The sequence below is a fragment of the Heloderma suspectum genome, chromosome 3, assembly GCF_057233095.1.
Source record: "Heloderma suspectum isolate Gila_16-S chromosome 3, 16-S_ref, whole genome shotgun sequence".
NCBI classification, from domain to species: Eukaryota; Metazoa; Chordata; class Lepidosauria; order Squamata; family Helodermatidae; genus Heloderma; species Heloderma suspectum.
Genome location: NC_139460.1, coordinates 220863541 through 220888004, shown reverse-complemented (window position 1 = coordinate 220888004; position 24464 = coordinate 220863541). Strand labels below are relative to the sequence as shown.

Here is a 24464-nt window from a genome sequence, read left to right as displayed (position 1 = left end):
ACAGAAGTCATATGGCACAGGAAGTGGGATGAGACTCCAACCATTGCCTTATATTCCTCTTAATTCTCTCACAGTAGCAGCCTAAGCCATTTCACCTCCAGAAAGTTCTTTGGAAGAATAAGAATGCAGGTGGCTGTGTTCTTCACCACAAGATTTCTCATCTCCGACAGCAGTGACTCCAGGCATGTCCTTCACATCTAACCTAATTGAAGAGGGTGTATGGCTCCACCTCCTCTGCTCTCTTGAAAAGACCTTTAGCTTTTCCACTCCACTTGCAAGAAAGATGCTTCCCAGAATTTTCCTGTTAGACAAACTTGACATGAAAAGAAACCCTTAATCTCACACTCATCTGCTATTCCTATAGGTGTTGATGTTGCTATTGGGGCTCCACAACAGCCCTCCCCTCTGAGTAGGATCAACAACTGCATGACAGAAGGAAACATATATTTCCCCCTCCAGTTGGCCTGCTCACTCTCGTTCACTTCTTTGCTTGAGAATTGCCAGCCACACTAGAAACTACTGTACCGGCCTCCAAGAAACAGCTGGTACCAGAAGTAGTGCTATATTGAGCAAGCTTGAATTCTTGAAAATTTGCATACAGGAGTGGGAAAAGGCTCATAATTATATGGAGGCCACCAGAGTCTGGTAGCTATATGAAAATTCTCATACACATGGCACAACTCTAGGGTCTCAAACAGGGTGCCCATGGACACCTCTCTTGGCACCCACCAGGCTGCCTGCCTCCCCTGTTTATACTGTATTTCTTAAGATTTTTTAATTAATAATTTTAAACTGAGAGGCTGGCATACTCCAAAGAAAGGACTGCCCTACAGCACCATCTTTACTTTGGTTCGACATAATGGTTTTATGTTTTGGAGCTCAGACCCCACCTCTGCCTTGTACTTAGGTTCTTGGGCAAGTTACTTTACTTTTAGTCTCACTGGAAGGCCTTATGGGAAATGAGTGATTGTGACTGGCCATGCCTACCATGGCATCCATTTTAGTAACTGGCAAGCCTACGACAGTCATTTTGTACCCATGACACTCTTAAAATTCCAAATGTGTCCACTGACCCAAAAAGGTTGGGGACCCCGGACAACAGTTTGTTGCACTAAGTCTGCTAACAGCTATGGGATGTTATACAGGGATAGGAATGGCTGGTGATTAGTCACAGTGAACAAGTATCAAGTAAGATAAAGAGGCCAATGGTTGTCCAGAGATATCGAATGACTCAAGCAGTATGACTTCAACCCACCTCCTGAAAGGTGTGGTTCCATATGTGGTTGATGACCTTGATAGGCTAAACTTAGGCTTTAGGTTCTAGCTCTTTGTCTCATTTACACTGAAACACAATTCCTGGCCACATTAATTTGATGTTTAATCTAGGCTTCTTACTAACTTATCTAGTGGACTTCTTTAGAAGAATATTTTCCAAAACAAATACAGGATTTGCATGGTATAGTAAATAACTACTCTTCATCCAGAAGCAGCTAAGAAGATTTATGGAAAAGAAATGCATTTACTACAGACAGAGCTTTCAGCTACTAATTTATCATCCATATCAGTTTCCTGTGTGCTTGCATTTGCATTTTATGGTTGTTATCCTACGTTTTTCGTACTACCATGAATAGTCAAAATAGTTTACAAACAGGATTCAGTTTTACTATTATGAAAGATGGCTTAATAAAAAAGCAATGTAATGTTACATTTTTATAAATGCATGTATTGTATCTACAGAGTGCTGTTGTTGCAGCTTTTTAAAGCCACACTAGTTTCCTGTATAAAGTCACCAAAAAGTTGGGAAATAAAAAGGATCCAAAACAGAGATTAAGATAAGCAATAGCTTATGAAGTTAGACAAATGATTCATTTAGACAAGCATCTTGTTTCTGAGAGTAACCAGTAGATGGAAAACCCCATAGACAGTGGATAGCCCTGATAGGATAGCCCTGACTTGTGTGCATGACTGCCTTTAGACAATTTGCGACATCAACAACAGCAAAATACTAATGAAATGTTTGCAAAATACATTTTCCCTTAAACACCGGGCTTTTTGTTGATTCTTGTTCATTTATGTGGAGCTTTCAATTCCCAGATGGCCTAGCGTTTGCTCCCCTGTCCACTGCATTCTGAATCCTGGTTCACAAAGGCTTCACACCATCAAAGCTGCCTCATACATGGCTCTGGCTCTGAAACTCCTGGGCCTCTGTCCTTCCCACTGTTGTTCAGATCTGTTGTTTAGTGCTATGCCATTCCTCTTTTTGCTTACTAGTTCAGTGGGAGAGCTGGCTAAATTCAGCTGAAATGGTCATGGATGCCAAAATATTTTGAACAGTCCAGATGTCTCTGATATGTATATGGATAAAAGCATCCACCATCACATTAGATAAGGAAGATGTTAATGTTATGTAACCTCATGCTACCTACTAAAAGTAAGGAAGTTTTCTGTGGAGATGTTCTGTAATTTTCTATTACCACATTCCTTGCACTCTACCACCCCTTCTGAAAGAAGTATTGGTACACATTTGTGTTGGTGGATGCAAGATAGATCACATGGGTTAATATTTTATCTCAGAAAACAATGTTAGATTACATAATCAGTAGCAAAATTACTTAGAGTTGACAGTATAAAAGTTAGCAGGCCTTGAAAATATTTTTCACAATTCAATTTCAAAATGTGCGGAGCTTCATAATGAACAGACAAACTGTTTCAACATGCAAGTCAAATTTTATTTACATTTTCCACTACAGAAAAGACATTTTTTGTGGTAACATTAATTGTTCTCAGAAGTTATGTAGAAACAGCTCTAGTCTGCAGATAGACATGGACCTGCAAGGTGCAACAAGAAAGTTCTGATTTTGTGGCATTGGATTGTTTTACTTTTACAAAAAGTGGTGTTCATAGGTGAAAGGTCTCACTCTGTCTTTTCAATATTAGTTGTCTGGCCCAAGCACACTGACTTGGGAGTAAATATCTTTGATTTCAATGCAATTTACTTCCACATTAAGTGTAGTAATGGCATGTCCCCACTGGAGGAATCCTCCTCAGAGGGGAAGCTAGAGCTCCCAGAGATGAAGAACACAACAGAACAGCCCATCTCAGAAGACCAGGAGGGGCTTGGACCCTTGAAGGATCCATACCTTCAAGAGACAGGGGACTGTGCCTCTGAGGCAGAAGCTGAGCAACCCCTTATCCCCCAAGAGCATCGTCATGTCAGAAGAAGGCCCTAGGAACCCCTGTGAGGAGGAGTGCCTGTTTACAAAGGAGAGCTCCTAATGAGTAAAGGACTCCTTGTGAGCAAGGCCCTCATGAGTAGGACTCTTGCTAGGGAGGCTGTGATGAACTGCAGCTGAGCCACGGGTGGGGCTCTGGAAGCTCTGGCTATGTCAGCACTCCATTGGAACTTGAAAACTGCTGGAAACAATGTCTTTCTACTAGTACCTTGCTTTGGTCCCTGACCTTGCTTTGCAATTGAACCTCTGTGGTGCAGACCTCTAGACCCCTGCTTTACTTTGCTCATGGGGCTGTGTTTGTATTGGACTGCTTTCCTGTGCTTTGACCTTGACCTCAGCTCAGTTTCTTCTTTTAGAGCTCTCCTTCTTGACTGGTAATACTGTCCTCTTGACTGTTGCTTGTTTATTGACTTACTATTGGACTTGCCCCTTAGTTTGCCCTAACACTGAGCCTGATCCAGCCATAGCAGGGCAACTGATATCCAAGTGGAAAGCAATACTACCTAGTCATTTCATATAGAGTAAATTGTTGACTTTTAAAGAATATATTTTCTTGTGTTCATGTGTTCTCCCTGTCATCATCATCATGGCGATCACTTGTGACCGAGTAAGACAGTCTTCCGGGGTAAAGTATTAGCAGTGGGTTTGTAGGTGGCTGTGAAGGCCAATTGTGGATCCACACAGCCTCCCACAGTGAGGACATAGCCTTCCAGGTGGAAGGCGGTCACGGTGAGGGTTTGCTTGACGTGCCTTCCGCTGAGCTCGTTTCTCCCTTTCGCTCTGTACTCGTGCTTCTTCAAAGTCCATAGTGCCTTTAATATAGGCTGACCACCAGTTGGAATGCTCATGGGTTGGAGCTTCCCAGTTCTCAATGTTTATGTTACATTTTTTAAGATTAGTTTTGAGAACATCTTTAAATCTCTTTTGCTGTCCACCAATATTCCGTTTTCTGTTCATAAGTTGGGAATAAAGTAGCTGCTTTGGAAGACGATGATCAGGCATTTGAACAATATGGATGGATGGTGCAGCAAAGTTGATGTTGGAGAATCATTGTTTCAACGCTGGTGGTCTTTGCTTCTTCCAATACGCTGACATTAGTCTGTCTGTCTTCCCAAGTAATTTGTAGGGGTGGACGAAAGTCCCTTACCTGTCCTCGAAGGACGTTTGCAGTGGGGGGGAGGCGCTTCACTGGTCCCCCCGCGAAGTTCAGGCCGGGGGGGGAGGCTTCCAGCCTCGGCCCGGCCGAAATTCAGGCCGGGGGGGAGGCTTCCCGCCTCGCCTGGCTGCGAACGCGAAAGTTAAAACAAAAAACAAAAAACGCCCCCTGATAGGCTACGTGACGATTCACGTAGCCTATCATGGCTAGATCTGCAAAGTCAGCCGTGATAGGCTACGTCAATCGTCACGTAGCCTATCACGGGTGACTTTAAAAAATAAAAGCGCGTACGCTAATGGCGGCCCCCATAGGGAGCCGCCATTCGCGTTCCTTATTTAGTCGCTGTAGTCTACGTAAATCTTTACGTAGACTACAGCGACCAAATAAGGAACGGGAATGGCAGCTCCCTATGGGGGCTGCCATTAGCGTACGCGCTTTTTTTTTTTAAGTCACCCGTGATAGGCTACGTGACGATTGACGTAGCCTATCACGGCTGACTTTGCAAATCTAGCCGTGATAGGCTACGTGAATCGTCACGTAGCCTATCAGGGGGCGTTTTTTTTTCTTTTATTGCAATGGCGGCGGCGGCAGCCGGTCAAAAGACCGGCTGCCGCTCCCGCCCCGCTCGAACACCCGCCAAACCGCCGGCCGGACCCGCCACCGGGAGGGACATTCGGCAAAGGTAAGTCCCATCCCGGGGGGGGGGGTGCGGGGTGCGGGGGGGGGGTTCGGAGGATTTCTCCCCGAAACTTGTTCGGGGGGCCGAAAACGTTGGCGCTCGGCCCCCCGAAGTTTCGGGGAGAAATTCTCCGCCAACCCTAGTAATTTGCAGAATTTTTCGGAGGCAGCGTTGATGAAATCTTTCTAGAAGTTGGAGGTGGCGTTTATAGATGGTCCATCTTTCACAAGCGTACAGTAAGGTCGGTAGTACAGTGGCTTCATAAACAAGCATTTTGGTCTCCCTGCGAATGTCCCAATCCTCGAACACTCTACGCTTCATTCAGGAGAATGCTACACTCACAGAGCTCAGGCAATGCTGAATTTCAGCATCGATGTCAGATTTTGTGGAGTGATGGCTGCCAAGATAAGAAAAGTGATCGACATTTTCCAGCATCACACCGTTAAGCTGGATTTATGGCACTACAGAGGGGTTGGTTTGTGCTTAGGGATGGCGGAGAATTCCGCCACAGATTCCAGTGAGGCCAAATGCACTGGCATTCGGCCCCCCGGAATCTGTGGCGGAACGGCCTCCTGCCCCCCGCCCACCCCGCAGAACCCCCCGGGACGAAGCGGCAGCTTCGGCAGCGGCGCGGCAGCAACGGAAGGTGCGGCGGCAGCGGGGGCGGCGGAAGGTGCGGCGAGGGTGGGGGCGGCAGTTGCGGCGAGGGTGGGGGCGGCTGGTCTCCTGGCCAGCCGCGGCTGGGCAAAGCATACGCAAATGGCAGCGGCTACAGCGGCCACTGTTTGCGTTCGCTATTTTTCGCCGTTCTAGCCTACGTAAATATTTACATAGGCTACAACGGCAAAAAATAGCGAACGCAAATGACGGCCGCCATAGCCGCCGCCATTTGCGTACGGATTCTTTTTTACTTCGCCGTGATAGGCTACTTAAATATTTATGTAGCCTATCACGGTTAAGTACAGGGACGCAAACGGCAGTGGCTACGGCTGCCGCCATTTGCGTCCCTGCTGCCCAGCGGCTGGATGTCTGGATGTCCGGCTGCGGGTGGAGCTGTCTGGCGGCTCCGTGGAATCCCTGAAGAGCGGAGTCAGTCGGGCAGGACTCCGGGGGGAGGGAAGGAGCGCCTCCCCCCCACCGTGAAGCAGATCCGCGAAACGGTAAGTGGCTTTCGTACATCCCTATTTGTGCTTGCTGGTAAAGCACTTTGGTTTTTTTGATGTTAAGCGAGAGGCCAAGCTTTTCATATGCTTCTGCGAAGATGTCTAGGATAGTTTGGAGATCTTCCTCTGAATGTGCGCAGATTACGTTATCATCAGCATATTGAAGTTCTATGACAGAGGTTGTAATTACTTTACTTTTTGCTTTCAGCCTACTGAGATTAAAAAGTTTTCCGTCTATTCGATATATAATTTCTACACCAGTGGGAAGTTTCCCTTCAGCAAGGTGTAGAATCATAGCAATGAATATAGCGAATAAAGTTGGAGCAATAACACATCCCTGTTTAATGCCTGATCCCACTTCACATGGATCACTTTGAGAGCTCTCTCTCCCTGTAAGGAAGATGGTCCAGCCTTCCATCTTCTGCTACTGGAAGTAGAGATGGGTGGATCCTTCCTGAGAAATTCCAATCAAAATACTGTTTTCCTCCAGAATTCCTCAAATGTTCCTCCTCTGCTGAGGAGGAACTAGCAATATTTGTTGGTTTTCTGCATATCTCTCAATCGTGTTTCCCATTGTTATCAGAATGATAGGTTCTTTCCAGATCTTTCTCCATCCTATAGCTCTTTGGTACTTTCAGTTTGGTAACTGAGTTATCAATATCTATACCAGCCAGCTGTTGCTGCACTGTCATTTAATAAACCGATACACCTTCAGATGTCCTGCCTGTGCTTTTGCTGCTGATTTAAAACTTTTTCTCTTCCATGTGTGGCTCATAAGAGTATCACCATCCTTCTGTATCTGGGATAGACAACTTTTTTTCTGCCGAGGGCCTCATTCTCTTGTGGGTAACCTGTTGGGGGCCACATGTCAGCAATGTGTGAGATTGACACCAGGAATGGGCAAAGCCAGAGCAAAAAGTGGATGGGTCACCCCTCTTCTTTTTCTGACCCCCCCCTCCATTTTTTTTCTCTTTTCCACCCAGTAGCATGCCAGGGAGGGAAGAGATCGCTCTTGCTTGAGGTATGAACTGATTGGATGTGGAAGGTCTTTGAAATTATGTTGAGGACCACATGAAAGTAGGGTTGTAGGTTGACAACACCTGTTCTGTATGGTTTTATCCTACCAATAATATCCAAGTATTAATGCAAAAACTCCCTCTGGGCTCAAATTACAGGAAGGGCCAGAGCATGGAAACAGGAGCTTTCCTGTTCTTATGAGGGAGGCCAACTCGCTTCACTCCCAGTAAGGATAGCCTTTGTTAGGCCGTTAAGCTGATAATGTCCAGCTTTCAATAACAAAGCAAGAGGGAAAACGAAAAAGGCCTGTGGGGGATAATTGAAAACCATAAGAATACTTATTGGCTATAGGAGGGCTTTGAGTTACTGCATCCCATGAGGCCATGTAAGGACAAGGGGCAAAAAAGCCCTTTTTAAGAGGGAAGGTATGGGGATGAGGGAGGGGCAGGGGAGAGAAGGGAATTTACTTTCTTCCTAGGTTAAAGCCTTGTCCCTCCCCTTGCACTGTTTGGCTCTCTTTACACGTGGCATTTTATTCCACTACAAACCATTCCTTTTGGTTCCTGATCCTTTCCGGGATTTAGACTGGCCTTGTATATAGGCATCTCTCATAGCGTGTCCCTCCGTGTTATATCTTTTCATGGCTGGGCCAAGCTGCACAGAACAATCGGGACGGAAGGGGGCTGCCGGCTCCATAACCCCTCCCCTCTCCTGATGATTAGTTCCTGTAACATGATTGACGACTCTGCCCTATCCCTCCACTCCTCCACAGCAGGAGGAAGTCACAACCCCTTCTAGTGATCTGGATAGCAGGCCATGGGATCTCGTTCCCTTCTTCCTCTGAGGGAGAGAGAGTCTTCTCGGTGGCTTACCCCAAGGTTGCTGGTGTCAGGAGCACCCTAGCTGCCTCTTACAGTCACCTCCAATAGTAGGGATGTATGAAAGGTACTTACCTTTCTGCGGATTATGCTGATGCTGGGGGGGAGGCATTCCGTCCCTCCCCCCGGAATCCTGGCCGGGGAGGAGGTGCTCCGTTCCTCCCCCCCGGAATCCTGGCCGACCGGCTCCACTCTGCAGGGATTCTGCGGAGCCGCTGGCCGGCTCCGCCAGCACCCGGACATCCAGCCACTGGCTAGCAGGGACGCAAATGGCGGCAGCCATAGCCACCGCCGTTTGTGTCCCTGCAGTCAGCCGTGATTGGCTACGTAAATGTTTATGTAGCCTATCACAGCTGAGTGAAAAAAAAAAACACCACGCGTACGCAAATGGCGGCGCCCATGCAAATAGCGTTCCCCTTATTTTCGCCGTAGTCTACGTACATGTTTACGTAGACTACACATACCAAAATAAGGAATGCAAATGGCGGCGCCCATGGGTGCTGCCATTTGTGTACGTGCAGGTTGTTGTTTTTTTTCCACTCAGCCGTGATAGGCTACATAAACATTTACATAGCCTATCACGGTGTTTTTTAAAAATCTAGCCATGATAGGCTACGTAAATCTTTACGTAGCCTATCACGTGTGTGTTTTTTTTATTTTTTTAACTTGGAAATGGCGGCTGCGGCAGCCGGTCGGAAGACCGGCCACCGCAGCCGCCGCCGCCAAACTGCTGCCGAACTGCCGCCAAGCCGCTGCCAGAGCCGCCGCCGCCAGGGACTAGGGATGGCGGAGAATTTCTCCCCGAAACTTCGGGGGGCCGAGCACCAACGTGTTCGGCCCCCCGAAGAAGTTTCGGGGAGAAATTCTCCGCCCCCCCGCCCCTCTCCCGGGATGGGACTTACCTTTCCCAAATGTCCCTCCCAGCGGCGGGTCCGGCCGGCGGTTCGTCGGGTCTTCGTCAGGGGAGGGAGCGGCAGGCGGTCTGTTGACCGGCTGCCGCCGCCGCCGCCGCCATTTCAATAAAAGAAAAAAAAAACGCCCCCATGATAGGCTACGTGACGATTAACGTAGCCTATCACGGCTAGATTTGCAAAGTCAGCCGTGATAGGTTACGTAAATCGTCATGTAGCCTATTACGGGTGACTTTAAAAAAAAAGCACGTACGCTAATGGCGGCCCCCATAGGGAGCCGCCATTCCCGTTCCTTATTTGGTCGCTGTAGTCTAGATAAAGATTACGTAGACTGCGGCGAAAATAAGGTCAACGCTATTTGTGTTGCCCTTATTTTCGCCGTAGTCTATGTAAAGATTTACGTAGACTACAGCGACCAAAGAAGGAACGCGAATGGCGGCTCCCTATGGGGGCCGCCATTAGCGTACGCGCTTTTTTTTTAAGTCACCCGTAATAGGCTACGTGACGATTTACGTAACCTATCACAGCTGACTTTGCAAATCTAGCCGTGATAGGCTACGTTAATCATCACGTAGCCTATCACGGGGGCGTTTTTTTTTTAACTTTTTATTTCGCGGCCGGGCGAGGCGCCTTCTCCCCAGCCTGAATTTCGGCCGGGCGAGGCAGGAAGCCTCCCCCCCAGCCTGAATTTCGGCCGGGCGAGGTGGGAAGCCTCCCCCCCGGCCTGAACTTTGGAAGGAGAGTAGCGAAGCGCCTCCCCCCCACCGCGAAAAGCTGCGAGACCAGGTAAGTGACTTTCGTGCACCCCTACCAGGGACATTCACACAAGGTAAGACCTGTCCCGGGGGGGGGGGGAGCGGGGGGGTGGCAGACTGTTTCTCCACCAATTTTGGGGAATCTCCCTGAGATTCATGGAGAAATTCTCTAACATCCCTAGAGCCTAGGGATGTACGAAAGTCACTTACCTTTCCACGGATTATGTTTATGGTGGGGGGAGGCGATCTGTTCCTCCCCCCTGGAATCCTCAATGGGGGGGAGGCGATCCGTTCCTCCCCCCAGAATCGTCGAATGGCCAGCTGTGCTCCGCGGTGGCTCCGCGGAGCAGCTGGCCAGGCCCAGGACAAAGCCGTCCATAAGGATGTCAGAGAATTTCTCCACGAATCTCCGGGAGGCCAAATGCCAACGCATTTGGCCCCCAAAATTGGTGGAGAAATGGTCCGCTCCCCCGCCCCCCCGGGATGGGACTTACCGTGATTGAATGTCCCTGGCGGCGGCGGCTCCCGGCGGCGGTGCGGCGGCGGCCGGTCTTCCGACCGGCTGCCACCGCCACCATTTCCAAGTGTAAAAAAACAACAACAACAAACGTGGTAGGCTACATAAAGATTTACATAGCCTATCACGGCTAGATTTTCAAAGAACACCGTGATAGGCTACGTAAATGTTTACGTAGCCTATCACGGCTGACTTTGGGGGGGGGAAAAAAAGCACGTATGCAAATGGTGGCGCCCATGGGCGCCGCCATTTGCATTCCTTATTTGGGCACATGTAGTCTACGTAGACATTTACGTAGACTACGGCGAAAATAAGGGCAACGCTATTTGCGTTGCCCTTATTTTCACCGTAGTCTACGTAAATGTCTACGTAGATTACACGTGCCCAAATAAGGAACGCAAATATTTTGCGTACGCGCTTTCCCCCCCCCCCAAAGTCAGCTGTGATAGGCTACGTAACATTTATGTAGCCTATCACGGCTGACTGCAGGGACGCAAACGGTGGCGGCTACGGCCGCCGCCATTTGCGACCTGCCAGGACCAGAGGATTCGCGGCCGGAGGGACAGGGGGCCTCCCCCCCAGCCAGAATTTCGGCCGGAGGGACGGGGCGCCCCCCCTCCACCAAGAATTTCGGGGCGAGGAACGGAGTGCCTTCCCCCCACCGCGATGCAAGCTGCGGGACCAGGTAAGGGACTTTCATCCATCCCTAGCTGTCCGCAGCCGGATTTCTGGCCGTGGCGGGCTCTGGGTAAAAAAACAAAAACAAAAAACTAGGGATGTACGAAAGTCACTTACCTTTCCGCGAATTATGTTGATGGTGTGGGGGGGAGGCATTCCGTCCTTCCCCCCAGAATCCTCGACGGGAGGGGAGGCGATCAGTTCCTCCCCCCTGGAATCCTCCACAGCCGGCTGTGCTCCGCGGCAGCTCCGCGGAGTAGCCGGCCAGGCCCAGCCAGGCCAGAGCCGTCCGCAGCCGGATTTCCGGTCGCAGAGGGCTCTGGGGGGGGGGGAAACGCGTATGCAAATGGCAGCGGCCACGGCCGCCACCATTTCCATTCCTTATTTTTGGCTGTCTTAATCTACGTAAATATTTACGTAGACTATGACAGCGAAAATAAAGGGGAATGCAAATTGCGTAGCGGGCGCTATTTGTGTCCCTTTTTGATTCACCGTTTTAACCTACGTAAATATTTACATAGGCTAAAACGGCGAATTAAAAAGGGACGCAAATAGCGCCCGCTATGCTATTTGCGTTCCCCTTTATTTTTGGCATCATAGTCTATGTAAATATTTATGTAGACTAACACGGCCAAAAATAAGGAATGCAAATGGCGGCGGCTGTAGCCACGGCCATTTGCGTACGCGTTTTTTTTTTAAACCCAGCCGTGATAGGCTACGTAAAACTTTACATAGCCTATCACATCTCTGTAAAAAAACAAAAACAAAAAAACACCTCCAGAGTGCAAGTGGCGGCGGTGGCAGCCGGTCGGAAGACCAGCCGCCGTAGCCGCCACTGCCGCTGCCATCGCCCGGAACATCCACCCCAGGTAAGTCTTGTCCCGGGGGGGATCCGTGGGGGGGGGGCGCAGGGGTGGCAGGCCATTCCGCCACAGATTTCGGGGGGCCGAATGCACTGGCATTCGGCCTCACCGAGATCCGTGGAGGAATTCTCTGACATCCCTAGTTTTGGCCCATCAGGGGCACATGAAGCAAGAAAAGTGGAGTTTACACTACCTAACAACCTGCTTTCACGGATCACACAGCACAAACCCCCATACTTCAGGGTTGGGTGGGCAGAGTAGAACTGAACATAATCAACCCCGTTAAGTGCTACTCAGTGAATGAGAGAGACTTATTCCCTGTCCGTGCTCCCCTGCTCAGGGAATTTTACTGGAAGCACTGAATGAAGCCCCTGTAGTTTACCCCCACACCTCTCCCATCTTATCCACCATTGGGCTATCGTAAAAGATTAAAATATACTTCACTATTCTGAATGGGAAAAAACAGGCTACAAACTTTGAAAGGATAAAGCAGCTACTTCACTATTGTGAATGCCTGAAATAGTGCTACTCCAAATGGGAAACACAGGCTCCATACTGTGAATGCATAAAGCAGCTACTTCACTATTGTAAATGCCTGAAACAGTGCTTCTGCGCTATTCTGAATGGGAAATGCAGACTACATACTTTGAATGGGGAAAGCAGGTGCTTCACTATTATGAATGGGAAAAACAGGCAGTATACTATGAATGTGTAAAGCCGCTACTGGGCTAGGTTACATATCATGTATGGGAAAACAGCACTACTGCGATAGCAAAAGAATGAAACAGCACAAAGTAGTGCTAAGTGGGAAAGAAAGCCTGTGTCCAAAAGCCCCTAGTGTGAATGCGGGAAAAGAGGGAAGGGGGGAGTGCCCCCACCCCTTGACCATGTCACTTGGAAGTGACACAGAGGCATACCCAGGATGGAATGTGGGGGGATAGGGCACACTGCAGTGGAACTGCGTGGAAGCTGGGTTTAAGGGGGAGAAGATGCACTAAAAGGACTTAATGAAAATGTCTTTTCCAAAGGAAAGCTGCGGGATTGTTACGGATTGGCAACCATGTCATCTGTCACAAACAACCCCGAGATGCTCTCACTCTGCGCTAAATTGGCCGTGTAGATTGGGCCCTGGTCACAGTTAGCAATCGAGCTACTGTATTTTGCACCCAGTTGCCAAATAATCTTCAAAATCTTCATACAGCACCTCACAGTAGTCTTTCTTGAATGTTAGCAGAACTGTGCCCAAGCATTCTTGTTCAGGTGAGAATGCAGCTGGCACACCAGCCTCAGCTGGTGAAAGGTGCCCTGAGCCAGTAAGGCTACTTGAGCCTCTAATAACAAAGCTGTATCTAGGGCTGTCAGAGAATTCCGCCACAGATCTTGGTGAGGCCAAATGCCAGTGCATTCGGCCCCCCAAAATATGTGGCGGAACAGCCTGCCACCCCCGTGGATCCCCCCCTGGGATGAGACTTACCTGGGGCGGATGTTCCAGGCGGCGGCAGCTCTGGCGGCGGCTTTGGCGGCGGTGGCTGGTCTTCCGACTGGCTGCCGCCGCCGCCATTTGCAGTCTTGTCATTTTTTTTTTTACAGAGTCATCATAAGCCACGTAAAGATTTACGTAGCCTATCACGGCTGGGTTAAAAAAAAACAACACCCGTGTACGCAAATGGCGGCTAGGGATGGATGAAAGTCACTTACCTGGTCCCGCAGCTTGCTTCGCGGTAGGGGGGAGGCGCTCCGTTTCTCCCCGCCGAAATTCTGGCCGGGGGGGAGGCGCCCCATTTCTCCCCGCCGAAATTCTGGCTGGGGGGGAGGCGCCCCGTCCCTCCGGCCAAAATTCTGGCTGGGGGGAAGGCGCCACGTCCCTCCGGCCAAAATTCTGGCTGGGGGGAAGGCGCCACGTCCCTCCGGCCAAAATTCTGGCTGGGGGGAAGGCGCCACGTCCCTCCGGCCGCGAATCCTCCTGGCTGGGACGCAAATGGCGGCGGCTGTAGCCGCTGCCGTTTGCGTCCCTGCAGTCAGCTGTGATAGGTTACGTAAATCCTTACGTAGCCTATCACAGCTGACTTTGGGGGGGGGAAGCGCGTACGCAAATAGCGTTGCCCTTATTTTCGCCGTAGTCTACGTAAATGTTTACGTAGACTACACGTGCCCAAATAAGGAACGCAAATGGCGGCACCCATGGGCGCTGCCATTTGCATACGTGTTTTTTTTCCCCCCCCCAAAGTCAGCCGTGATAGGCTACGTAAGGATTTACGTAGCCTGTCACGGTGTTTTTTGAAAATCTAGCCGTGAGAGGCTACGTAAATCTTTACGTAGCCTATCACGTTTGCTTGTGTGTGTGTTTTTTTTTACTTGGAAATGGCGGCGGCGGCAGCTGGTCGGAAGACCAGCCGCCGCCGCCACAACGCTGCTGAAACGCCGCCGGGAGCCGCCAGCACCAGGGACATTCAGCAAAGGTAAGTCCCATCCTGGGGGGTGGGGTGGGGGGGGTGGACCGTTTCTCCACCAATTTCGGGGGGCTGAATGCGTTGGCATTCGGCCTCCCGGAGATTCGTGGAGAAATTCTCCGACATCCCTAGGCAGCGGCTACAGCCGCCGCCATTTGCATTCCTTATTTTTGGCCGTCTTAGTCTACGTAAATATTTACGTAGACTATTACGGCGAAAATAAAGGGGAACGCAAATAGCGTAGTGGGTGCTATTTGCGTCCCTTTTTGATCCACCATTTTAGCCTACATAAATTCGTAGGCTAAAACAGCGAATCAAAAAGGGACGCAAATAGCGCCCGCTACGCTATTTGCGTTCCCCTTTATTTTCGCCGTAATCGTCTATGTAAATATTTACGTAGACTAAAACAGTGAAAAATAAGGAACGCAAATGGCGGCAGCCATAGCTGCCGCCATTTGCGTACGCTTTTTCTTTTTTTTTTACCCAGAGCCCTCTGCGGCCGGAAATCTGGCTGCAGACGGCTCTGGCCTAGGCCTGGCCGGCTGCTCCGCAGAGCCGCCGTGGAGCACAGCCGGCCGTCAAGGATTCCGGGGGGGAGAAACGGATCGCCTCCCCCCCATCGAGGATTCCGGGGGGAGGGACGGAACGCCTCCCCCCCACCATGAACATAATCCGTGGAAAGGTAAGTGACTTTCGTACATCCCTAGCTGTATCTAGGAGCACACCCAAATGGCAAAACTGGTGCTTCAGTGGGACTACAACCCAATCCAGAACAGATTGTCCTTGAGCAGCCGAACCTTCTACCCACACAACCACCATCTTGTTGGATTAAGCACCAGTTTATTGGTCCTTATCTAAATTGAGTGTCACATCCCATAGGATTTGAACTCAGGATTCGGAGTTCAAAACAGTTATCTCTGTTTTGTGGGAGAGACAACAGGAGGGGATAAGGAGCAACAGACTCTGGGAAGGCAGATAACTGACAGCCCCTGCCCCTGGCAAAACTGCTTGTAAGTTCAGCATACATCTCTATATATTTTCACTCAGCGCAGAAATGCCCAGTTGACATATAATACATACATTTTTAAAGTAAAGCCACTCAAATGTATAATCACAACTGCCACTATATATATGTGTGTGTGTGTGTGTGTGTGTGTGTGTGACTGAGTTATAGCTAGAATGGGGGAACAGTTGACATTACAATGGTGTGCCTCATGGGAGTATGACTATAGACAGGTTACTGTGTATTATTATTAAAATAGCTTTAGCCTTATACCTCTAAGCTGACTTGAGAAGCATACATAGATTTTAAAAAATGAGTGGCAATCCATTCTGGAATATGAAAATGAATTAGCCTTTTGCTTGTGTTTTACCAACAGCTGAAATTGTAAAATATATATGTAATAGAAAGCAATCACTTTGACATTCTTCAAACATGAATAAAAAATGACAGTTTGTGATAATGAGCCTTTGACTTGCATGGGAAAACATCATTTTTCTGCCTTGAAATGCAGTTTGTTCCAACTGTGGTTCTTTTCTTCAGATGACATTTTCTCATTCTATTTTTTGATATAGCGCCAACACAGGTCAGTTTACATTTATATTAAACTAGGATTTTTTTATTCTTATAGCATTTTAATGGGCTTGAGATTTACTACATTCTGGAGTATTTTAATTTTGGATTATTCAACAGGAAATGCTAAACATCACATCTCACTCTGTCCTCAACAATCCAAAGCAAACTTATGCTAGAACTTTTTTACATCTCTGATTTAATCTTTACTACAGAGAAGATATGCTCAGAACATAACAATAACAATGAGTCAAATCTTCTTTCACACACAACTCTAAAGGCACCCTTTGTTTTCCCTGCATGTGTAATAGGGATGAAAATCCTACTTTGGCCAGAATGTGCATTTTACTTTGCCAGAATGTACATTTTATTTTGTACATTATCTCCAGTAGTACTGTGCCACATCATCAGCATTCAGATGTGAGAGAGGTGCTAACAGTGCAATGCCATGTCTCTATTCAAAAGTAAGGCTCATTGAGTTGAATAGGGCATTTCTCCCAGGTAAGCAGGAATACGATTGCAGCCTAAGGCATGTTTAGGGTCATGGGTGAAAACACACAAACCTCACCTTGTAGTGACTTGTAGGTCTTGAGACTCACCTGTCAATTCCTGGGTGATTTCAAAACAGGCCCCCACAAGTCCTCACAACAGCAGCTGTGGTTACAGCTATGTGTCCCTATTTTACTGAATATATGCTATTTCAATCCATTATATTCAGTGAGGGAATGACATAATCTTTAGAGAGAACTTACTCAAGCTGTGTTGAAATGGGCTGTTGAAATTCTCCACCCTATTTCTGGGCAGAAAAAAATGGGACCATTTCATGAAATTTCTCCCGGGGGAAGAGAAATTCTCCAACTATTTCTTGGGGTGGGATTCACCATTAGCAACTACAGTAGCGCGCCTTGTTTTTTGCTGCCTCTGCAAATGGCGGCGGCAGCAGCAGCAGCAAATTTGTTGGCAGCCTGACCACTATTTTACGTCCTCCACTGTGCCCTGAACCTAATGACATTCCAAAGCATTGTGTGAAGGGAAAATGGCAGCTGCCACAAAAAATAAAGAAAAAGTTGCAGTTATATTATCCAAATATTCTCTGCCAAGAAAAAAGTGTCTTCTGAGAAACTTCAGCTCAGCTCTAGAATATAAAGCCCTGGGCTGATCCTAGAGATTATTATTGTTGGGTTTGGGGGGGGGGGGTTGTAAAGAGCCTAAATATGCACTAAGCTGTTAACTTTGCACAGTCCAGCAAGTATTGGTTTCCAGTTTCACAGATGCATTTGCAACTGAAAGGGACAATTGCCTAAACAGCAACCATTAAGTGTGATTCATTAGAGGACAATATAATTTACCTTTTAATCAGTAGTCTGTAGACTGGTTACATGGTTTAGACTTACAGCTAAAAAGCAGGAGTCTTATTTTGTGCCGAATGCACGCTAAATTGAATTCATTGGGCCTTTTGTTATGAAAGAGATGATCAACAGGTTTGGGTTGAGCAGGTGCTATAGAGCAATGACCCTACGACATTTTTTTATGATTGCAAGAGAAAAGGATTAGCGTTTCAGAAGGCTTTTGCTGATCAAGGAGGTATGAGTGACTGCTTGTGTCTTATCTCTTTTCCCCACCTCTTTTGAAGTGTATTTCAGAGATATGTGGTATCTTCACAGACCACTGATAAGTGCACATGAATCTTACTGTCACAAGTAAAAGTTACTTTTTGTCTAAGGATTTCACTGCAATCGCATACACAGTATTGATAAGATGCACCTGATCATTGCCATGTATGTTTCTGAAGTGTAAATAGTATGCCTAAATAAGCACAATTGATTTGAACATACCACCACAAGTTTAGAAGCATACCCCATTTATGTCTAGATCGAGGGAAATCTCCCACTCTTTGTTATTGAAAAAAAGACTAGTTATTAAATGTATGAGGGTATTGCTATCTACAGTCTCCTTCCTCTTGATTTGGAGCACTTTATCAATGAAAGCTGTTACTGCAAACATTAGTGGGCAGCAGGTGCTCAGTTCTACACTAAATCTGCAATTCTCACCCTGCATACGCTGTCCAGCCAGGTGTTTACTTCTTCCCCCCATCCCCTTGCCTAGGCTCTGAGACAGGTAAAAAGCCTCACTGAAAAATGATTGCAGGGAAGGAAAGTCCTTTCTAGCTGAAAATTAGCAGGCACATGAAAACTGATGGCCAAAATAGGCATTACTTTAAATCTGTGTCTAGCAGCTGTGACTTTTCTTTTTCATTTTGTTCCTTTAGAGTAGGTGCAGGTGACCTGATTTGAACTGGGATCCTAGTGTGGAGGTAGATCTGGATCGGATCACCTGCACGTACTCTAGAGTAAAAAATATTTTTTAAAAGACATAGGTGCTAGGCACAGATTTAACACAGCATCTGTTTTGGCCCTTAGCAGACAAAAAAACACCCTGCCAATTCTGCCCTGAAAAGCCTCCCATCCATTTCACATTATTATTGTTGTTGTTGTTATTTACATTTCTATACCACCCCATAGCTGCAGCTCTCTGGGCAGTTTACAAAGGTTAAAAGTACAATATACAAAATTTAAAATATAAAAAACACACAAACAGACAATATACACAAAGACAACATATTTATAAAAACAACTTTGAGCAATCAGCCAAACCATAAAAGAAATCCAGGCTCAATTAAAATTCATCACATGCTGCCAAATGCCTGGGAAAAGAAAAAGTGTTGACCTGGCGCCAAAAAGATACCAATGTTGGTGCCAGGTGGGCCTCATGGGGGAGATCATTCCACAGTTGGGGGGCCACCACCAGGAAGGCCCTTGCTGTTAATTATCAGACACATGATTGGGAAACAAGTATAACATGTAGTTCTTCGCTGAGGTTTTTTCCTGATAAATTCAAACACAGATTATTCCAGACTGTTTTCATGTCTGTCTTCTATAAATACATACATATATCTTTATTACAGTCATAAGACCTGTTCAGGTTAAAATACAAAACAGAAATAGCTGTACGCAAAACTACAATTTAGCTAATACAGTCAGTCAATTGAACTCTTATATGCATGGGTTCATGGTGATCCATGTCCTCAGTTACGCCACTGCCAGGGCTATGTTTTCATTTTTGTTTACATTTATATATGTATCGATATAGGCAATCTTTTTAGAAAAGCTAACAGATGGCTATTGATGAGTTTTGCAGGATGCATGAATGCACCAGAACATTTTCATTATCTTCAATAATTTGTGTGTTGTTTTTTCTCATTATTAATACTATTTTTGAACATTTGGAATAATTTAGAGAAACAGAAAAACTGGTTGAAAGGTTATAGCAGACATTGCAAACTTCAGTGGCAAAATTCTAAGTGACTACTTAATCCAGCCTCAAACGCATGACAGCACACTGCCTCAATTCATTCTGTGTTCATTCGATCATCTTGCAGGCTACTTGGAGCATTTGCTATGCAGCACCATGGAAGTGGTCACACATTTATTCAGGGTACTGAAAATCCCAGCTTGAAAAGATAAATGACAATCAAAATATCTAATGCAGGCAGCTTCCAAATTGCAACTGAGATCATTTGGATGTTTGGCTCTGCTTTTTCATCTGTGGAACTCTATTTTTGAGGAATACCTTTTCCCCTACTATTTCTAGTGAGTTCGACAGCTTTCCACATGTACACGCAGGAAGAAACATAAGGCTCAAATAACATCTTCATAAATGAGGTGGATAGGGAACTTCTTTTTGATATATTAAACGTAATTGGTCGATCTACCTCACTTTCCATTTCTGTAACATTAACATCAGTGACCATTCTACTGGAAGCCCACAATTGTTCTACTGTTGTGTTACAATGCTACATTTAAGTATAAAACACCTGAAATTGCAAATGGCTCTTCTGGATCTCAGGAAAGGACTTCTCCACTCCTTCTTACCTAAGATCCTTTCTACTGGAGATCAAATCCAGAAACATCTGCATATACATCATGTGCTCTATGAATGATTTATTGGCTATTCCTGAAAGAACATCAAATAATATTAATAGAATCATAGACTAGTAGGGTTGGAAGGGGCCTGCAAGGCCATCAAGTCCAACCCCCAGCTGAATGCAGGAATCCAAGTCAGAGCATCCCTGACAGATGGCTGTCCAGCCTCGTCTTGAATGCCTCCAGTGTGGGAGAGCCGACTACCTCCCTACGTAATTGGTTGCACTGTCGTATTGCTCTAACAGTCAGGAAGGTTTTCCCGATGTTCAGCCAGAATCTGGCTTCCTGTAACTTGAGCCTATTATTCTGTGTCCTGCACTCTGGGATGATAGAGAAGAGATCCTGGCCTTCCTCTGTGTGACAACCTTTCAGCTACTTGAAGAACTCTATCATATCTCCCCTCAGTCTTCTCAAGGCTAAACATGCCCAGTTCTTTCAGTCTCTGAACCCTCTCCAGTTTGTCTGCATCCTTCTTAAAGTGTGGTGCGCAGAACTGGACACAGTACTCCAGATCAGGCGTAACCAGTGCTGAGTAGAGGGGAACTAGTACATCCCAGGATTTGGAAGGTATACTTTTATTAATGCAGCCCAAATTCCATGGTTGTAATTCACTTGACTCATAAACCCAAACCCAAACCCAATACAGCTGACAGATGTTTTTACAGCCCCTCTTTCAAAACCTACACTCGAGATTCCACAACTTTTGTAGGAAAATTATTCTAGTTTTCTTTAACCAGTGTCCACCTCAATATAGCTAAGAATTAAGCAGTAGAAAAATCAGTCAGTCCTTGACATGTTTCTGGACTTCTAGAGTTTTAGGCTGCAACACTATATACGCTTACCTAAGAGTAAGCCCCATTGAATTCAGTGGGACTTACTTTTGAGTAGACATGAATAAGATTGCACTGTAATAGTGCAGCTCAATCCTAACCACTTTTACTCAGAAGTAAGGCCCACTTAAATCAATCAAACTTATTCTGCATAAAGTATGCATAGGATTCCTGACTTGGGCTCACTTACTCCATTTAGGGTACAATTCTAACTACATAGGCAGCCACCTCCAACCTCAGAGGCGACCGCCTGTCCAAAGCAAGGTAGGAGAGGCACAGGGGATTGTTCCCTTCACGCCTCTCCTGCTTTGCTATTTTTCACTAGACAGCCGTTTTCGGCTGTCTAGCGGCGGGGGGGGGGGGGAACCGGGAGAGGATCTGCCATAAGACACGTTGGATGTATCGTACGCACAGCTCCGCTCTCCCCGCCCCAGGATGCTCCCAGTCCTGCCCCTTTCCGTCGCTCCGCACTCCTCTTGCAAGCATGGAGGATGGGGCTTCTCCGGAGGACGGATGGGCTGGAGGACGAGGGGGGTGGTCGGTTTTCCAGGAACTGCTGGTTCCTAGAAATGAACATATCCTATGGCCCTCTAGACAGTGTCTGGTGGCCATAGGATTGCTCCCTTAATAAGTGTAATTTCATTGTATGTTTAGATAGTCCGATAGTGTTCTAGGTACTGCACATATAGATGGGACTATCACTACTAGGGGTGTATGGATTCCCCACCGTCTGTTCTGGTGGGGAATACGTGGGGGGGAGGTGATCCGTTCCTCCCGCCCGGAATCCTCCAGAGCAGTTCCGCTCCGCTCGGATTCTGGGGGAGGGGACTGGTTTGGGGGCGCTTACCTTCCCTCCTGCCAGCCAGAGCCGTTCACCTCCTCCCTGTCCCTGCCAATTGCCATGTCTTTTAAAAAAAAAGGTGATCGGGAGGATGTGCCCATAGACATATATGCAGATAGAGTCATGAATCTTGCGTATAAGTCTACATGTCCATAGGCTTATATGCAAGATTCACCACTCTATTTTGCGTATAAGTCTATGGGCACAGCCTGCTGATCACATGTGCCCATAGACGTATACGCAAAATACAGCGGTGAATCTTGCGTATAAGCCTATGGACACGTAGAGCAAGATTCATGACTCTATTTGCGTATAGGTCTATGGGCACATCCTCCCGATCACCCTTTTTTTTTAAAGACATGGCAATCAGCAGGGACAGGGAGGAGGCGAACGGCTCTGGCTGGCAAGAAGCAGCCGAGTGCCGTTCTGCCTCCAGTCCTCCTGGAGCAGAGGTAAGCGGTCCCAATCCACTGCGGATTCCTGAGGCTGGATTCTTTGGAATCATTTGAATTTGCAGATTCATTTGCGGATTCATTTGAATCCGCAGCGGATTTCTCTGACAATCACTACCAAGATTATTGTTAGTCTTCTTAATAAGCTTTACATAATCTCTCAGTGCTTGTATTTTAAATTCCCTGAACTGTGCTATTCTTAATTTGGTGGTCAACAATTAAAAACAAATTTAGGTTAAGATTTAAGCAAAGCATGATAAATCCTCAACTGGTCACCAGCTCTGAAGTGCAATGGTGGTGGTGGAGTGGCACTCCAGCTCGATATGTAACTAAGTAAATTACTTAGTTAAAAAACTTTAAGTAAATTACATAAGAACTATTGGGGTTTTGTTTTCCTTTTCACAGCTTCTTCTTACAGTTCTTTTTGCAGTTGTGAATGGTGCATCCTTTCAGTTCTTCTCTCAGCCAAAGCAACTTCCTTTTACAGCCAAATGCAAGGAAGTGAGAGTCCAGTCATCATTATATATGTTTTTGTTAAGCAAAACAGCAATATAAATGTATATGTGCTATTCACAACTGACCACATCATGTATACTCTGTACTCAAATGTTATATTGCGTAATGATACTTTTAGGAATTAGAAGCTAGGGTTGAAGTCCAACCATTTATGACTCCTGCCCAACATGAGGAAATGTCTGGACAAATGGGTTCACACAACCTCGGCTCCTGACTGGGCATCTGTGTAATGGTTCACAGTGCTCAACTACACATTATGTCAAAAAGATAGCTAGTCATATGGCTCCAGGAGTAATTATTAGTAAAACCGGGACTGGCAGGGGATGGGGGGTGGAGGATTAAACCTCCCTCCCCAAAAAGGGAGATGATCCCACTAAAAATTGGAGCCCCCAACTGTAAAAAGAAAAAGAGATGTAACTGCTCGCTACATCTTTAATGTAATGTAAACTTGTGAAATAGCACAGGTTCTAAAATTAGAATAGTAGCTTCTTTGTAAGTGTACTTGAAAATATTCTGTAGGTGGTTTTTTTAAATCCCTTTTATTTAAAGTTCCCTGGCTCAACAAACAATGGTGGAACATTGTTAATTTCATTAAAGAAATATTTATCAAGCTATCTTTTGTGATCTTTAAAAAATTAACATTGTATTTTCATCTTGAATATTCATGTTCTAATAAAAAAAAAATCTAGCAGCAAGGATTCCAAAGTACTTAGGAATTGCACTGTTAATTTCAGGCAAAACAAAATGAAATCTTACAGCACAATCCTATGTATGCCTACTCAGAAGTAGGTGCCATTGAGTTGAATAGGACTTACTCCCAGGTTGGTGTAGGACCTAGACCCACTTACCTGCAAATAAGTCCCATGGATCTCAGTTGGGCTTACTTCTGAGTAGATACGTATACATTTGCACCATTAATTAATTTACTAAATACATTGTACAGCTATCTTCAGAAAGGGTCATAGAGTGTCACAGAGTTTGTATGAATTTACCTAATATTGGTTCTGGTTAAGAAAATTACTTTCTTTAAGCACTCTTTGAGGATATGACTCTTTCCCAAGAAGTGTATCCAAATTTCTGATTAGTTCTTTGAATCAATGATGATGATGAAAGGCTGTTTTGGGATCAGCATAATGCATGTGGAATCCATTGCCTGGTAGATTTTCTTTCTTTTTTATTTTAAAGTTTATAAGGGAAAGCTAACCATTCTCATGTTTTCTCATTCCCTCTGCAATTCACAAAGTTTTTTTAAAAAGAATTAAAATTTGCTAATTAAACTTTCCCCTTGTCTTCTTTTTTTTCCAGCACTCGTAAATGTGAAACTTTGGGCTATTGATCGGCAATGTTTTCAAACAATAATGATGAGAACTGGCCTCATCAAGCATACAGAGTATATGGAATTTTTAAAAAGGTATGGCACTTGTTTGTTTAATTTTTTTGAAATGCAAACTGAATTTTCTGCCCTTACTACTTGGGTGTTTTTGTATTTTGTTTCTGTGAATGCAGCGTAATGAGCACTCATTTCTATTCAACATTTTTAATTTTCTGTTTTATCCACATGCATGCCATGAGGGATTGAAGAAGGGAAAATAATAACTGAACATCTTCATTACGGTTCACTTCATTTCTGGCCACTTTTTCCTCACTGTAACTATTATCTGCATGGTTGTTTGTGGAAAAATTACACCACCAATGAAATACAGTAAGCATATAAAGCTAAGTTTTTATATGAGTCAAAGATCTCTCATTTAATAAGACATATTGAAGAAATAAAATAATCGTATTTCAGAGAAATGGTGTATGATCTAATTTGCAAGCTTAAAACATACTTTTGCATATCTCCCGAACAGAGGCAAATTTATAAAGCTTAAATAAAAGCTTTTTTTCTTCAGGCATCTCCAAAGCATGGGTTAAATGAATCAGACAAGAAGAAAAGAATAATGACATGCCTTTTTATCCCTTAAACTTG

At 45.9% G+C, this 24464-nt stretch overlaps 1 protein-coding gene across 1 annotated transcript in view; it reads left to right on the top strand.

Moving 5' to 3' along the window:
* PRKG1 (protein kinase cGMP-dependent 1) overlaps nucleotides 1-24464 on the top strand; it is a 988282-nt gene that overhangs the window by 564420 nt on the left and 399398 nt on the right. The window contains exon 4 of the mRNA XM_084845722.1: nucleotides 23801-23906. Coding sequence (XP_084701848.1) covers nucleotides 23801-23906 — 106 coding nt within the window. The remainder of the gene's footprint in view (nucleotides 1-23800; nucleotides 23907-24464) is intronic.